Source organism: Schistocerca americana, chromosome 11 (genome assembly GCF_021461395.2).
Source record: "Schistocerca americana isolate TAMUIC-IGC-003095 chromosome 11, iqSchAmer2.1, whole genome shotgun sequence".
Classification (NCBI taxonomy): domain Eukaryota; kingdom Metazoa; phylum Arthropoda; class Insecta; order Orthoptera; family Acrididae; genus Schistocerca; species Schistocerca americana.
In genome coordinates this window covers 27,593,236-27,611,965 of record NC_060129.1, presented here as the reverse complement: position 1 = coordinate 27,611,965, position 18,730 = coordinate 27,593,236, and the positions used below count along the sequence as shown (strand labels likewise).

General features: G+C 39.5%; 1 protein-coding gene across 6 annotated transcripts in view; it reads left to right on the top strand.

Annotated features, from left to right (window-relative positions):
• LOC124553641 (zinc finger protein 708-like) overlaps nucleotides 1-16,100 on the top strand; it is a 174,710-nt gene extending 158,610 nt beyond the window's left edge. For 5 of the 6 annotated variants that reach the window (XM_047127511.1, XM_047127512.1, XM_047127513.1 and 2 more), the window contains exon 8: nucleotides 14,366-16,100. In XM_047127511.1, coding sequence (XP_046983467.1) covers nucleotides 14,366-15,701 — 1,336 coding nt within the window. In that variant the 3' untranslated portion in view covers nucleotides 15,702-16,100. Of the gene's footprint in view, nucleotides 1-14,101; nucleotides 14,170-14,365 lie in introns of all 6 variants that reach the window. The other variant, XM_047127516.1, reaches the window with a different exon arrangement.
• Nucleotides 16,101-18,730: the final 2,630 nt, after the last annotated feature.

Below are 18,730 nucleotides of genomic sequence, written 5' to 3'. Positions count from 1 at the left end.
GCTCTGCAGATGACGAAGAAATTGAAGAAATGTATGATGTAATAAGAGAATTTATTCAGATAGTGAAGGGAGACGAAAATTTAATAGTCATGGGTGACTGGAATTCGAATGTAGGAAAAGGGAGAGAAGGAAACGTAGTAGGTGAATATGGATTGGGGCTAAGAAATGAAAGAGGAAGCCACCTGGTAGAATTTTGCACAGAGCACAACTTAATCATAGCTAACACTTGGTTTAAGAATCATGACAGAAGGTTGTATACATGGAAGAACCCTGGAGATACTAAAAGGTATCAGATTATATAATGGTAAGACAGAGATTTAGGAACCAGGTTTTAAATTGTAAGACATTTCCAGGGGCAGATGTGGACTCTGACCACAATCTATTGTAGATTAAAACTGAAGAAACTGCTAAAAGATGGGAATTTAAGGAGATGGGACCTGGATAAACTGAAAGAACGAGAGGTTGTACAGAGTTTCAGGGAGAGCATAAGGGAACAATTGACAGGAATGAGGGAAAGAAATACAGTAGAAGAAGAATGGGTAGCTTTGAGGGATGAAGTAGCGATGGCAGCAGAGGATCAAGTAGGTAAAAAGACGAGGGCTAGTAGAAATCCTTGGGTAACAGAAGAAATATTGAATTTAATTGATGAAAGGAGAAAATATAAAAATGCAGTAAATGAAGCAGGCAAAAAGGAGTACAAACGTCTCAAAAATGAGATCAACAGGAAGTGCAAAATGGCTAAGCAGCGATGGCTAGAGGACAAATGTAAGGATGTAGAGGCTTATCTCACTAGGGGTAAGATAGATACTGCCTACAGGAAAATTAAAGAGACCTTTGGAGATAAGAGAACCACTTGTATGAACATCAAGAGCTCAGATGGAAACCCAGTTCTAAGCAAAGAAGGGAAAGCAGAAAGGTGGAAGGAGTATATAGAGGGTCTACACAAGGGCGATGCACTTGAGGACAATATTATGGAAATGGAAGAGGATGTAGATGAAGATGAAATGGGAGATACGATACTGCGTGAAGAGTTTGACAGAGCACTGAAAGACCTGAGTCGAAACAAGGCCCCTGGAGTAGACAACATTCCATTGGAACTACTGACGGCCTTGGGAGAGCCAGTCCTGACAAAACTCTACCATCTGGTGAGCAAGATGTATGAAACAGGCGAAATACCTTCAGACTTCAAGAAGAATATAATAATTCCAATCCCAAAGAAAGCAGGTGTTGACAGATGTGAAAATTACCGAACAATCAGTTTAATAAGTCACAGCTGCAAAATACTAACGCGAATTCTTTACAGACGAATGGAAAAACTAGTAGAAGCCGACCTTGGGGAAGATCAGTTTGGATTCCGTAGAAATACAGGAACACGTGAGGCAATACTGACCTTACGACTTATCTTAGAAGAAAGATTAAGGAAAGGCAAACCTACGTTTCTAGCATTTGTAGACTTAGAGAAAGATTTTGACAATGTTGATTGGAATACTCTCTTTCAAATTCTAAAGGTGGCAGGGGTAAAATACAGGGAGCGAAAGGCTATTTACAATTTGTACAGAAACCAGATGGCAGTTATAAGAGTCGAGGGACAAGAAAGGGAAACAGTGGTTGGGAAGGGAGTAAGACAGGGTTGTAGCCTCTCCCCGATGTTATTCAATCTGTATATTGAGCAAGCAATAAAGGAAACAAAAGTTCGGAGTAGGTATTAAAATCCATGGAGAAGAAATAAAAATGTTGAGGTTCGCCGATGACATTGTAATTCTGTCAGAGACAGCAAAGGACTTGGAAGAGCAGTTGAACAGAATGGATGGTGTCTTGAAGGGAGGATATAAGATGAACATCAACAAAAGCAAAACGAGGATAATGGAATGTAGTCGAATTAAGTCGGGTGATGTTGAGGGTATTAGATTAGGAAATGAGACACTTAAAGTAGTAAAGGAGTTTTGCTATTTGGGGAGCAAAATAACTGATGATGGTCGAAGTAGAGAGGATATCAAATGTAGGCTGGCAATGGCAAGGAAAGCGTTTCTGAAGAAGAAAAATTTGTTAACATCGAGTATAGATTTAAGTGTCAGGAAGTCATTTCTGAAAGTATTTGTATGGAGTGTAGCCATGTATGGAAGTGAAACATGGACGGTAAATAGTTTGGACAAGAAGAGAATAGAAGCTTTCGAAATGTGGTGCTACAGAAGAATGCTGAAGATTAGATGGGTAGATGACATAACTAATGAGGAAGTATTGAATAGGATTGGGGAGAAGAGAAGTTTGTGGCACAACTTGACCAGAAGAAGGGATCGGTTGGTAGGACATGTTCTGAGACATCAAGGGATCACCAATTTAGTATTGGAGGGCAGCGTGGAGGGTAAAAATCGTAGGGGGAGACCAAGAGATGAATACACTAAGCAGATTAAGAAGGATGTAGGTTGCAGTAGGTACTGGGAGATGAAGAAGCTTGCACAGGATAGAGTAGCACGGAGAGCTGCATCAAACCAGTCTCAGGACTGAAGACCACAACAACAACAACAATAATGACATATGTATCTTGCTTGTCTTTCACTAAAATTATTATGATGGAGTGGGACTTTTAAGTGGGGTATCTCAGCTCACAGATTTTCACGTTTTGTTAATCCAGCACCTAATCTAACCTCAATAATCATAAGGATTCAGCTAGAAAAATGCGAGTAGAGAGAGAGAGAGAGAGAGAGAGAGAGAGAGAATATCATATCTTACTAAATGTTACTGATAATAGTCATAAAAGAAAACCCCTTCTTTGGAAGGCATAATTTTGGGAGACATTGGAGGGAAATTTTGATAAGAATTAAGACTCTTAATAGTCACTTGCATCAAGGAACTTTTCATCAGGCAATTGATAGTCTGCCTCTCAACACTTTTTGTCAGCTCAGCACCAAACCTGTGGTAACACTGGATCAGACTGCAAACACTTCATCTTTTGAATGTAATCCTGTTTGTTCAAGACAACTGTGGCATTTCTCTTGTCCACAGATATGGTAACAGTATCAGGAACCATCCTCTGTGAACACAAAGCAGCCATCTTAGCTGCTCTTCTATTACTCTTTGTGGAAGGTGCGCCAGTCAACAAGACATTCTTCTCTCATTACTTCCTGGGCAGCATCTAAAAACAGCTTGTTTGACAGAACTTATAAATTAACAACCAGTGAGCTCTTGGGCATCAGTGTAAAATGAACATTTCCCTAGCACAGATAAAGCTGTGGCCTCCAAAGCCTTGACTGTGAAATTGATTATAAAACACCTAGCCACAGAAACATTCGTTGAATGCTATGCACTTACAGAATTAAATTCCCAGTCAAACAGCGACCAGGAAACAATGTCCAGCCAATACCAAGAAGGTATCAAAATTTTTGAAACAGTTGTTAAATGTAGCTGAAATAATTCCTTGGAAACAAAACAAAATTGTTGGCGAGTACAATCAATTCTTTCCTGAAGAAAATCGAAACCAGTGCCATTGCTTGATCCAACTGACGGCAGGTGGATTAATATAATGCATAGTTTTTGTAAACATTGGAAAAACATTATGGTCTCAGAGTTTAACAAAAACGACACTCCCCATTGTGGTCCCAGTCTACTACCATTAAGTTTATCCAATGTTCACAAGCTACAACAAATTTCCACCATGTAGAAGGAAACAGTGTGAAACCTTGAATGTCTCTTGTCATTTAAAATGTTCAAATAACTTACAGAAATACAACCATACGACGTCTTCAACAACTACTAATATTTCGACAGCTTCACACTGTCATTTTCAAGGCATAAATGCAGTGACAGAGCCGCAGCTCACGTGGCCATCTCAAGATCCACAGGGAAGGGGCTTCTCTTTGACCTGTTGTCAGTAGTATTGTTGCTCCAACATACCATTTAGCAAAGCATCTTCCTACTGTGTTCAGCCCACTAGGGGTCAGTATGTGTGTCATATTAAGAACACAGCAGATTTCTTACATTTATTAGGACTGCATTTGAATGATTCTGATATTTGAGTAAGTTTCAATGCAGTCTCTCTCTACACTTGCACTCTCCATGTCCGATTCATTACTGTTAATTGTGATTAGGCTTGGTGTTGAATTAACAAATCTGTTTCGACATATGTTGACTTATACTTTTTATTCAATGCCCCACTACAATGATCAAAATAATGAAGTTGCAATGGAGACCCTTTTGTCACCTGTTATCGCCAATGTGTTTATGGACAATATCGGTGAATGTACCCAGGAGTTAGTGATGTTGAAACCTGCATGCTTTTTTTTATATTTGTAGGCTATACTTTTGTGTTTTGTCTCATGGAAGTCCAAAACTTTTCAGAACATCTGATCTCAATCCAAAAAGACATTTGTTTCACTATGGAGTCAGAAAACGATGGATGTCTTCACCTTCTTGGTGTGTTGTTCAGAAGGAATTTGGATGATACGCTAGGATATGCCATTTATAGGAAGCCAATTCACACTGATTAGCATCTGAAGGCTGATAGTTGCTACCACCCAGATCAGTGTGAATTTGTACTTTGTATCTTGGTTCATAGGTTCTACATCTCAGGACATGAAAGTTTGTCAGTTGAATTACCCTACCTCAGTCACTTGTCATCAAAATGTGTTTGTGTGTATATATATATATATATATATATATATATATATATATATATATATATATATATATATATATATATATATGACAAACCACTAATTGGGCAAGTGATGCTAACGATTAGGTGGCAGCATTGTCTACGCCATTTTGCCTTATGCAATAAGCCTTTCTGACAGGATTGGTTGCATTCTCTGGTAATAAGATATGAAAGGTTTTCTGACCACCTTATAAGATTAGGGCCCATTTAGGGTTCATAAAATATGATCTTGGTTTGCATAAGCCATGTGTCTATTGTATTTCTTGTTGTTCTATCATGTAATGTATTGGTCAGACCATCAGGATTGTGGAGAGCTATTGCACTGAGCATAAGCATCAGACATGTTTCAGCAACTGAAGAAACCTAATGCAGAAAATTGTCTCGACATGGATCATCTTAGAGGTGTGGTTACTGCTGCCTCCTACTCGCCCAGTTGGCCGTGTGGTGTAATGCACAGCTTTCTGGGTGGGAAGGAGCACCTGGTCCCTGGAACCCATCTGCATCGGTGAATGCGGGCTGGTTCCCCTTATTCCGCTACACTATGTCGGTGATTGCTACGCAAACAAATTCTTCACGTATGCGTACACCACCATTACTCTACCACACAAACATAGGGGTTACACTTGTCTGGTGTGAGACGTTCCCTGGGGGGTCCACTGGGGGCTGAACCACACCATAACCCTGGGTTCGGTGTGGGGCGGCGGAGGGGTGAAGTGGACTGTAGTAGTCGTCGTGGGGTTGTGGACCACTGTGGCTGCAGCGGGTACGGAGCCTCTCCACCGTTTCTAGTTCCCCAGTTAACATACAATACTGCTATCTCACAGATTGATCAATTGGTTATTAATATTCACTGTTAATAACTTACGACATTGGTTCACTTTGACTGTAAGGTGGCACTAGTATTTACAGAGAGAGGTATTTTGAGACAGAGAGAGAGCATGCTTGTGTAAGCACATCTCCATAAATTCGTTGAAAAATTGCATTTTTATTTGAAACTGAATGCACTATCAACAGTTAAAACAACCCTCATACTATACAGAGGTTGCAAACAGACCTTTCTTGGAAACCTCCAATTTTTATACACTGAAGAGCCAAAAAAACTGTTACAAGCATGCGTATTCAAATACAGAGATATGTAAACAGGCAGAATATGGCACTGAGGTCGGCAGCACCTATATAAGGCAGCAAGTGTCTGGCACAATTGTAAGATCAGTTATTGCTTGTACAATGGCAGGTTATCAAGATTTACATGAGTTTGAGCATTTGTTATAGTCAGTGCACAAGCAATGGAACACAGCATCTCTGAGGTAGTGGTGAACTGGGTATTTTCCCATAAGACCATTTCACGAGTGTATCATGAATATCAGGAATCTGGTAAAACATATAATCTCCAACATCGCTGCAGCTGGAAAAAGATCCTGCAAGAACGGGACCAACAATGACTGAAGAGAATTGTTCAAGTGAGAAAAGTGCAATACTTCTGCAAATTGCTGCAGATATCAATACTGGGCTATCAACAAGTGTCAGTGTGCAACATCATCGATATGGGCTTTCAGAGCCGAAGTTTCACTTGTGTACCCTTGATGACTGCACAACACCTGGGCCTGCCAATGCCAGCATTGGACTGTTGATGACTGGAAACATGTTGTCTGGTTGGATGAGTCTCATTTCAAACTGTATCAAGTAGATGGACATGTATGGGTATGGAGACATTGTCATGAATCCATGGATCCTGCATGTCAGCAGGGGACTGTTCAAGCTGGCGGAAGCTGTGTAACGGTGTGTGGTGTAGTTGGAGTGATATGAGACCCCTGAAATATCTAGATTTTTCTCTGGTGGGTGACACATGTGTAAGCATCGTGTCTGATCACCTGCATCCACCCATGTCCATTGTGCATTCTGATGTACTTGGGCAATTCCAGCAGGACAATGTGACACCCCACACATTCAGAATTGCTACAGAGTGGCTCCAGGAACACCCTTCTGAGTTTAAACACTTCCACTGGCCTCCAAACCTCCCAGACATGAACATTATTGAGCATATCTGGGATGCCTTGCAATGTGCTGTTCGTAAGAGTTCTCCATCCCCTCCTACTCTTACAGATTTATTGACAGCCCTGTGGGGTTCGTGGTGTCAATTCCCTCCAGTACTACTTCAGACATTATTTGAGCCATGGCACGTCATGTTGTGGCACTTCTGTGTGCTCTTGCGGGGGTCCTGCACAACATTAGGCAGGTGTACCAGTTTCTTTGGCTCTTTCGTGTAAAAATTTATCAAGATTATATCATACAGCAGTAGATATATTATTAATTCAAGATGTAATACATGTACATGACTTAATATGTATAACAAATTAACTGTACTGGAAACCCAACTGAACCTGAACTTATGCATGTCATCTGTAATTTTGTATGTTTTCATGTATTCCATCAAAAATGAAGAGTAAAAGACTATGTTTTTTATTTTTGATACTGTTATAAAAGAAAAGCAAACTGCACTTAGACTAGAAGAATTGTTCCAATGAGGTTTAAGTTTTGTGAGAGTAGGAACGGAGAAGATGATAATGGCTGACTCAAACAGGCTGAAATAAGGAAGTGCACTGTCTTCATTACTTTCATAATGGTGATGGAAATAGTGACACTATGACACAAATGCAAGCAATGTAGGATACTGCAGTGTTGTTTGAAGATGATTTTAAACAGTTAACACCTTTGAGAAGAAGTTGTGTAAAAGTATGGCCTAAAATGCAGAGACATGTGAGCCATTAGACACAACAATAAAAATATATACATCTATATAAACATGTCTTTTAGCATAGGAGGCATGGAGCGGGGGGGGGGGGGGGGGGAGGCAGTTGAATGAGGTGGAAAACCAAGCAGCCGCTACAGAAGTAGGAAACTGTAAGGGATGATATTAGCAGTACTTCTGCTGAACAGAAGTACTTTGTATAAATGTTTTGGTCCTTTTTTATGTTCAAATTCTATATATTCACTTTCGGATTCATAGTCATTTCTGCGTGTTTATGTTGTTGTACACATTAAAACCCCGCTTTTCTTCTGTGCTTGTTCAATCGAAGAGCATACCTGAAATCTGTTAACAGCTATGCTCTTCTTCTCTTGACTGTGTAATTACATGCTCCTTGCCATCATTCCCTGAAAAGCTGTTAGCATGTAATCAGTTAGTAAGTCCTTGTGATAAACCAGTATTACTATTAAAATTACAAAGTATGAACGAATTTCCCTTGCATCTTTGAAATTTTATTTCACACCATTGAAGTATGCTCCAGTTCTGTAATATATATGTGTCAGTTTTCAATAAGTAATTGCAGTTCAAGACTAACTTAGGCACACTTTACCCCCCCCCCCCCCCCCTGTGGCCTGGTGTCACATGGGATGCCCATTCCCATGCACAGTATTGAGATTTTGCATTACTATACAGAACCACTCTAGAAATTATTTCTGGATGCATTCTAAAATATTCAGATAAAAGTGGGCAGTGCTGGAATGTTGCCGTCTGCTTTCTTTCGTACACAACATTCATCAGTTTTTCGTCAGCAAGCTTTTGAATATAAAAGTCTGCCTTTGACTGTAACTTTTCTGTGGACTGTGTGACACCCTCTTCTGTTTTTGTTTTGACCTTAACTTGGCTTACATCCACTATTTGAGTGAAATGATTTGATTTATGCAGGGAGACAGAAATAACGGCGATCTTAGTCTACTGTTGCCCACACTGAAACTGATTTTATTGTGTAGTTTCACTTTTGTGATTCTAGTAAAGCCAACTAGCACCCTTAAATAGTAGTGTGACTCTCTTTAATAGTTAATTATAGAAATGATTTCTTCAGGACTTAACAACACAATTATTCCATGTCTTTTGCCCACCAGAGTTTTGCATTGGGTGGTTTCATCCTCCTCACAACATTTCTTTGTCTATACACATTATGTGCAGGTGTTTCTTAAGTTTACCATGATCAGTCATGAGTCTGACTGAGATAAATCTGTTTTCTGCTCAAGTTCATGATTACAGAACTTCTCACGTAACATGGTTTCAGCAACATTAGCTTGCGCGTTTTAGTTTTTGGACCAAAATAAAATATTCTTATGTGCTGCTTTCTGATCCAGCTATGTAGTTTTGAATTTACCGTTGCCTTATTGATGGTTAGGATAGGTTCTGGTTCAATAAATAGAGTCACTGTGCCTGTCCTGGTTAGTCTGTCAGCTTGTTCATTGCCACTAATTCCTGAGTGACCATTCTCTATCATTACTGATTTTGAGTCTTGCCGACTCATTGCTTATAGGGTTCCTAAGGGGCACGTCATTCTCAATTCAAGCAAATACCATTAGTAGCTTTATTTCTATAAAGCAGAATTGACAATACTTAACTTTGGAGTTACATCGGTGTCGCAGGTGACATGCGAACAGTAATAGTCTTCGCTATGGACAAAGTCCAAGTAAGCACTTGATACGGATCACTACAATCTGTTCTGTGAGCGCTGGTCTACAACTGTCCACTGATGTCCATATACTGAGCCGTTCTGAGCGGCCGAGGCTGGCAGGAGTAGTGCTTATAATCACTTTTTGCAGGGCTTGCTTCTGCCATGGCACAGTCTTTATCAGCAGCCTAATGGCTGACATTTCCCCACTGCCTTCTCTGGTTTTGCAAACATCGTGATTTCGGCACTTGTGGTTATGTGAGCACAATTAAATGCTTAAGGACGAATTTTCATCCATATTAGGTAGTCAATGGACGTCTGATTCCAATTATAGCGTGTCTGGATAATGATGTTCCATACAAACACTTGCAGAGAGCAATAGTTTGATGGACAACATGAGGTACAAGTTGGATAATGGAGTATTGTGTGTGTGTGTGTGTATATGTGTGTGTGTGTGTGTGTGTGTGTGTGTGTGTGTGTGTGTGTTAAAAAAAACAGACATGCTAATATCCTTCCCATAGATCCAAAGTGAAACGGACCTCATGCATGTGGCAGAAGTCAAAAAATCGTAAACATACTTGCATTTAAAAAGTAATAACAAACTTGTCACAAAACATGTAAGTGTACAGTAGGCTGAGGTGTGTAATTCTTTTAATACTGACCACATCATGAAACAGAGAGCATTTTGTCACATAATTTGCGTTGATCACATTACTGTGCTCATAGTGTGCAGAATTCAGATTATGCATGACACAAACATTATGTAGCGTTTCAGTAGTACTCATGGTTCATCTTATGAATGATGAACAAAATGTTCTGTTTACTTACAAGTTTATTTTATTATTTTCTTATCTCTTTACAGTTAGCCAGTGTAGTATTTCCGTTTCTCAGTGAGCACATTGAAATATTTGGGGAAATTTTACATCTCCATTTAACACACCATCTTTGTTCAACTGATGGATGGATACTCCTTCATAGTTGAATATGGCACCTTTGCATATGTTCTTCATTACTGGAAATAATTTAGAGACTGATGAGCTCATGTCAGGACTGTAGGGTCTTTGAGGTATCACTCCCCAATTCAACACAGCAGTTCAGTTATTATATTTGCGGTATGTGGGCGAGAATTGTTGTGAGTGCCAAATGGCCCAGCACGGAGCTACTGTTTTGTTGTTTAATGAATTTATTATTATCCACTCTAGTGACATTCTGTGCAGTTCTTCTCTGATAGTAATAATAAGCAGCAATCATCATTTGTTTGACATTTGATTTAGCTCCACGAGATTATTTTTCTGTGTGAAAGATGACCTCTCCATCTGTACGACTGTTATTTCAACACAGGCTGTCTCTAACATTCATTTTGTAAATAATGAATGTTTGGTGCAAGGAAACTTGACCAGCATCAAATCTTTGTTTCAAGTAGGTTGCAATGTCTGCACATTGGCACATGTGCATTCAAGCAATAAAATTTGTCTTTGGTTGACTTATTTGTTGGAATACAGAATACATAGACGGAATTCTTTTATGTTCAGATATTTTCTCAAATGTTGCAGGGCGATCATGTAGAAGTGCATCTGCCACAAACTTCACGTCTCATTCATCTGTTGCTTTCACGTTCGTTTATACTGACATGACGTTCAGGCAAATGAGTAACTCAGACTATAAACTGTACCACAGTCGACTATTAACTCAGTACAAACTTCACTTGAAGCACTGTGGATTTCAGTCAGATTTTTGCCATGTAGTGTTTCAGACTAAATGTTCAGTATTGATCCTGAACAATGCGAGTGCACAAGATCTGTGTGATAGCCATTTCCAACTTCCATAATAACAGCTGAGGAAAACAAAATGCAGGCTTTTTTCGGAAGCTTTGCACTGTGGCTTATACAACCAAAAATACTGATATGTCATCCAATCCGTGTAACACATCTTTGGACTCATAAAAATCGACATCGTGTGCTTTGTGAGTAAGGATTTGTACAGGCACTTCTGTGGTTCTGTGGTATGGTCTTAATTGTCTTGAATGTATAGAACAGTTTGTATGACTTGGCCAGGAAACTTCATTTGAATGTCTGTGGCTTGAGTTAAAAGTAATTCCACCACTTCTGTAATTGCCTTGTGAGTTCAGGATTAAACTGGTATAGCCATGTCTTGTCATCCAGAACATTAAATTTTAGAGAACTGGCCATTTTATTTGCATGCTGTCAAAGCTGTGTTATGTTTCTACCATATGTTGTTATTTGTGGTCTGCTGGGAGAATTCATAGGTCTCATTGTGCATACATCTTGCAGTATCCCTACTTTTTAATCAGTATGCTAAGAAAAGTAGTTCAAGAAACCTGAGATTATCAGGGCATTCCTCTGGCCTTTATGTTTGATTTTGTTGCCCTTTGAGATTGACTCATCAATAACTAATGATCTCTCACATCTTCTTCTGTCATTAATTTTGGTGTGATCAGCAACAAACTCTTCGTACAATTCTGGTGGTGATAACAAAGTGCAAGCGCCATTAAAAACAGCAACTGATACAAGTAGCATGAGCAGCAGTCATATTGGTAGTTTCCTTTGTGGCCTTCCTTATCATATTACTCATACACATGATTATAATGCTCTACTTCGTACCCACTATGCAGAAAATACTGTTTTGCAATCAACTTCATGATATCAATTTTGTACTGGCTAGATCTCTGGTGTTCAACTATTCTGATAGTTCCAAATTTTTATAGGGCTCATGTAATGGTTCACTTGAACATGATCTACTTTTGTCTGTTGTGGTTTTTACACATTAGATGTTTATAAGTTACCTGTAAGAAAGCATGTGTCAGCTTGTATATCCAGTTTATTGCCTGTGTACACCTTTCTAGGTCATGAAACCAGATAGTCACAGTTGTCAAATCAGTATCATGATTGTTAATTGTTAATGTGTCTATGTGAACATCCTCAAAGACATCAGATCTCTTAGTGGCCAATAAATGTATATATCATTCTGTCGTGAGTGATCCTCCAGATGTGTTAATTATTTAAGAGAAAGCTTTTGGATTCTGTTTTTCAGGGACTTGCAAATTGTTTGTCACTTAGTAACTTAATATTCATTTACTGCAGTTTGATTAAATTCCTTCACTGTTTTCCACACACACACACACACACACACACACACACACACACACACACACACACACACACACGAGCAACTGCTATAGGTGTGCATATTCAAATACAGAGAAACGTAAACAGGCAGAATATGGCACTCCAGTCAGCAACACCTATATATGACACTATGTGTTTGTTGCAAATGTTAGATCAGATACTGGTGCTACAACAGCAGGTTATTAAGATTTAAGTAAGTTTGAACATAGTGTAATAGTCGGCACAAGAGCGATGGGACACAGCATCTCTGTGGTAGCAATGAACTGGGGATTTTCCCATATGACCATTTCAAAAGTGCACCATGAATATCAGGAATCCAATAAAATATCAAATCTCTGATATCGCTGCAGCTGGAAAAAGGTCTTGCAAGAGCAGGACCAGCGGCAACTCAAGAGAATCGTTCAATGTTCAGAAGTGCAACCATTGTGCAAATTGCTGCAGATTTCAACGCTGAGTCATCAACAAGTGTCATCAACAAGTGTCAGCATGCAAACTATTCAACAAATCATCATCAGTATGGACTTTCAGAGCCAAAGGTTCACTCATGTATCCTTGATGAGTGCACTACACATAGCTTTATGCCTCGCCTGGACCTGTGAACACCAACATTTGACTGTTGATGACAGGAAATGTCTTGCATGGTTGTACAAGTCTCATTTCAAACTCTATTGAGGGAATGTATGTATACGGGTGTAGAGACAACCTCATGATTCCATGGACCCTGCATCTCAGCAGGGGGCTGTTGAAGCTGGTGGAGGCTATGTAACGATGTGGGGCATGTGCGGTTGGAGTGATATGGGGCCCCTGAAATGTCTAGATACCACTCAGACAGATGCCACATATGTAAGCATCCTGTCTGATCACCTGTATCCATTCAAGTCCACGTTCATATGCATTCCGTCAGACTTGGGAAATTCCAGGAGGACAATGCGATACCCTACATGTCCACAATTGCCACAGAGAGGCTCCGGGAACACGCTTCTGAGTGTAAGCACTTCCGCTGGCCTCCAAATCTCCCAGACATGATCATTATTGAGCATATCTGGGATGCTTTGCAACGTGCTGTTGATAAGACATCTTTACCCCCATGCTCTTGCAGATATATGGACAGTCCTTCAGGATTCATGGTGTCAGTCCCCTCCAGCACTACGTCAGACATTAGTTGAGACTGTGCCACGTCATGTTGTGGCACTTCTGCGTACTCACAGGGCCCCTACTCAATATTAGGCAAGTGTACCATTTTCTTTTTGTCCTCTGTGTATAAGCATTTAATAGAGTTAGAAATTACTTAAAAGTTAGGTGTGGGGGGGGGAGAGGGGGAGGGGTGTCATGGATGCACGCATTTGAGTATGTGTGCATAGGTATGTGTCAATTTTATTATAAACTGTTTTAGAAAGTAGGTTGGTACATATCGTCTGTTTAAATACTTGGTGTATAGTATGTTTAAATACATTGGTGCATTGTATCAAGCTACATTTAGATGATTTTTTATTTGAACATCTAATAATAAATAGGGCATGCGAAACAATGATTACATAGTCCACACTACTGTTGTGCATTATGAACTGTAAAATCTTCATAAGTGTTTCTCAGTTGGGATATACTGTTAAATTCAGATGAGAACGTGTATGCACTGGTTTTAGTTAAATTATGAACGATTATGTGTTGCCTCTTTTTTGTGATTACACTGAATTTGTACAAGTTACAAGAAGAAATAATTCATATAAAGTTTGGCTCATGTTAAGAGTTTATTGAATATTAGACAATTATGATGTCTTGGACATGTTGGTCAGAATGTAGCAAAAGCTGAAAATGTTTGAATTACCTAGTGCCATAACATAACGTCTTTGGGTACATGTAACCATTCACAGGCACTGCGGCTGTTCCAAGCTTCCTGGCAGTTTACAGTGGAAGACAGAAGTACATGATAAGTAATATTGTGAGTTACACCAAAATGGAGCATACAAAATTTTTTTATTCATTGTTGAAGTTTTGAAGTTTAGAGTGAAATATATCTTTCATAAGTGTACTCTTTGTAGAAATTTCTCTTTCCGATTACAGTTAATAATTTGTGGACTACTGAAATTCTGTGTCTCTATGAATGGATACTTAGTACTCTCTTATTCTTGCTTCAGGTCGATTAACCCCATCGGTGACCCTGGAGCCATGTTACTGAAAGAAACAAGTCTGCAAGGAGTGACTACTGATAAACTGGAAATTGCTGCAGTGAAATTGCCACATTTTGTCAGAATTGGTACTCAAACAGAAATACAGGCACCTGTGCAGGTATCTACACGGTGTGATGTGATATTTTTCATTCATAATAGCTTCATACAGCCAGTAATTAGTCGAGAGGAATATCAATGTAGTAAAGTCTCAAATTACTCTTGTAGCCTCCCACCCTGTGAAGTAATGCGTGCTGAAGAACACCCACACATATTCGATATTTCTAAGAAATCTCTTACTACATGTGATAATTCCCAAAATTCTGAGATTAGGAATAAATCACTTGCTCAGCCAGGTTATCTGTATAAACGTTCTACAACACATACAAGCGAGACATCACTCACTTCTGTTATTTGTGGGAGACACTTTGCTAAGCCTGCTCATCTGAAAAGGCAGTCATTAATACGTACTCATGAATGTGATGTTTGTGGGAAATCTTTTGCAGACTCTAGTCATCTAAAGAGACACATGTTACATCATAGTGGCAAGAAACCACACAAATGTGAAGTTTGTCAGAAAACCTTTAGTATGTACAGTAGTCTCAAGAGGCATGTTTTATTACATACGGGCGAACGACCATATAAATGCAATATTTGTGGGAGATCATTTATTGACTCTGGTACTCTCTATAAGCATTCCATAATACATACAGGCGATGGGAAACACAAATGTGATGTTTGTGGTAAGAGCTATCTGTACGCCTGTTTCCTCAAGAAGCATATATTAACACACACCGGCGAAAAACCACACATGTGTAATATTTGCGGGAAATCTTTTATCGAATCTTGCAATCTCAAACCCCACAAATTAATTCATTCTGCCGAGAGGCCACACACATGTGATGTTTGTGGGAAATCCTTTAAGGTGTTTAGGCGTCTGAAGATGCATAAATTTATACATACTGGGGTGAGGCCGTACAGATGTGAAGATTGTGGTAGTTCGTTTACTCACCGTAGTTGTCTTAAAACGCATATCTTAATTCATACTGGGGAGAAACCACACAAATGTCTGATTTGTGGAAAATCGTTTACCACGTCTGGTATTCTCAAAACACATTCATTAATTCATAGTGGCGAAAGACCACATAAATGTAATGTTTGTGAGAAAGCTTTTACTACTGCTGGTAATCTCAGAAAGCATTCATTGATTCATAGTGGTGAGCGACCTCACAAATGTGATAGTTGTGGGAAATCCTTCACAGAAGCTGGTCATCTGAAGAGACACGTTGCAACACATACTGACTAAAAATAATGTTCATGTGCTGTTGGTTGGTAAGTTCAACTTTAATCTGCCAATTTCATGTAGAATACAATAACACCTCTTAGTGAGAGACCAGACAGTAGCTAAGCATGGTGAAAAGGAGTCTCAGAAACAATAGTTGTTTTAATGGCAGATTGCATACTGATATCAGATAGTCTAGAGATCAGTACTCATTTTAAGAACTGAAACATAGTATTCAATGCAGGGCCTGTATTGAGGCCTGTAATTTATGTGATAATGCAGTTGAAAATTAGGCCAGGAGTTTTTTGAAATACGTTTTGTTAATAGTTTTCTGAATTGTAATTTCTAAATGATGATTGCATTAATGTATATAATGTTAAACAGAGAGATCTAGGTGCTGTTTGTAATTAGTCATAAATCTTATTGTATCCAAACTTTTAGGAATATGAATTAAAGTTTTTATTTGCCTGTATGAACTTCTTTATTGCCAAAATATGAACATAGGTTCCTAGTGTTGTATAATTTAATCATAGTCTGAAGTTTAGGTGTGTGTGCAGTATTTACAATTTGTTATCAGTAGGTTTGTTAAATATTCTATGCCACAGAAAAGTTTGGTATGTGAATTTTTAAACATGGTCAGTAGAGGACAGTCCAGCAGAGATGCTGTTCAACTAAGCCACTGGATCATATTGTTCACATTATGACAAAATATTCTGGGCAGATCAGAGCTTGCGACATCATTCAGTGGCTGAGTGCATGGAACAGTTAACACAGTGTGACCAAGACTGAAGAAAATATTCGGGCACTTGCATGCTACTGAGGAACTTAACCAGGACTAGCTATGTGTGCTCAGGACAGAATGATCTAGGAAAACCTGACGTGGTAAGAGTAAACAAACTTGCTTGTCCCCCTCTAGTGGGACAATGTTAGGCTGATAGTGCTCTTACAAGCTTAGAAACTCAAATATTCAGCTGTGCCATCTTTCTTTCTGCATTTTGAACTTAGGAGAATGATGGTCTTTTGAGTTCCAGAAAAGCGGCAACTCACTTTTTGCGCTGAAGATCAGCTGACCACATGCCAGTTGATTCATTGAATCCTAGCTTGGTGCACCTAACTGTGATGTAGTGGCCATGGGGTTTGGGAGATTTCACTGATGTGGGAAGCTAATATGTAACTAGCATCTACTCTCTGGGGGGACTTTGGCTACTGGACTGCAAGCTGTCTGTGAAATGGCTGGGGAGGTGCGCCCTTGGAGCCTCATGTCCACCAAGCCACCATTTGCCTGGTCAGTGATAGGAGGTGGCATGACCAGGACATAGCTGCTGAGCAACGGTCATCTCATGTTGGCTACTGAACCCAAATGCATGACAGGGCCCATGAGTAAGCATGCCAGAGGACCACTCTCAGTCTTCACTGCTAGTGGTACATATGGTGTTGCCTGCTGGTAGGCTGCGTAGATATCCTCATCCTGGTCAGTCCCTGGTGGGGTGGGTAACTGGGAAATTGCTACAAAGCAACATATATATGGTATCAGATCCTGCAACCAAACACAACATGGGCACCAAAAGTAAGCATTGGGCTTTGTAGTTAGTAAGGTTCTGAAGGACCTGGGTGTGCCATGCTTATTCTTGAGGATGGCTGCATAAGACTTCTTGAATAAACATCTGTCAATACTATCACTGTCTGACTGTAAGCCCCGCTGTACCTCTGCCCTCTCCCTTGCCATTTCTCTCAACCATCCTGACATATAGTGGCCTGGACTAGACCATGTCACTACAGTTGCTGTCAGTAAATGAGCTTTAGCATTCACAACATATAGTGTGTCAGGAGATTTTCGTTACCATTAACAACACAGGTTGTGTCAGGAAGTGTTCGTTCAGTCTCCAAATGCTACAGTTTGCTGAGAGAAGTGATTGTTGCGTAACTCTTGACACCCAAACACTGTGTTTCAGTGTTGAACAGTAAGATTGGGTCCTTCAGTAAATTACGCATGAGCAGTGGTATGTGACATATCTCCAGTTCAGTAGTATTGGTTGATGCAATGTGTCACTTTGTTTTTGTTTAATTCTGTGTTTGATCTCAGTTACTAGACATAATTTACATAGTACTGACTAGAGTAGGTTTAAGGTTACATTTTCAAAGCCATACATACCTGTTTGCTTATCATTGTGCAAGGGTAATGGTAGACCAATAATGTATGTGTCTGTGTTGCAACCTAGCAAAGTACAAATTGCCATGCACTAAGGCTGTAGCCACCACATGTTAAACACACATGAATTGGTCATTTAGCTCGCTATTGTTCTGAATTTAGATGGGTGATGATAAGCAGGAAGAATTAATTAGTCAGTGGACTATTTGTCTTTCTGGTTTTAATTTCAGTGGAGAGAAAGTATCCAAAATGGTAGTAACACATGCTGCTATTGTGGCTGCTGCTACTACCACTACTACTAGTAGTAGTAGTAGTAGTAGTAGTACAATCTGATGTTGCTCTAATGAGAAACTATGGGCGCTGACAGTGAAAAATTTTCGCTAGAAGCAGGAGCATGAGGATCTCCTTCATAGATTTGAGGCTTTGGGAGCTGTTCAGGTTTAATCACAGCTGAGTCAGCCAAACAGGCCAAGTTGAGGGTAGCACCTTCTTCTTTTGATCCAGCTGTAGCTGCACTTGTCAGTCAATTATGGGGTTAAACAACACAAGAAGTGTCAGTTTTCATTAATGATGATCAATCAACTGCTGCAATAAGTAGTTAGTTAGATAAAGTAACCACTTGTGTGGCTAACTTGTGTTTCACAGGGGAAGCCAAGACGTGGTACATCATGAAACTCTTAGAAATCACACTTGTTTCAGCAGTTGGTTGCTACACTATACTAGTGTTACCAAAAACAAAATGGTATGTGGGTTTTTTGCAAGAAGTGCAGTATTTTGACTTTGAAGTATAATGAATCAGTGGAAGTATTTCAGACAGGGTAAAAGTAGTGCCTTGTTTGTCATAAGTACCTTTCTATTGGAATTGTGGAAAGATCCCTCAACAAATAAATTTAGTGAATAGGCA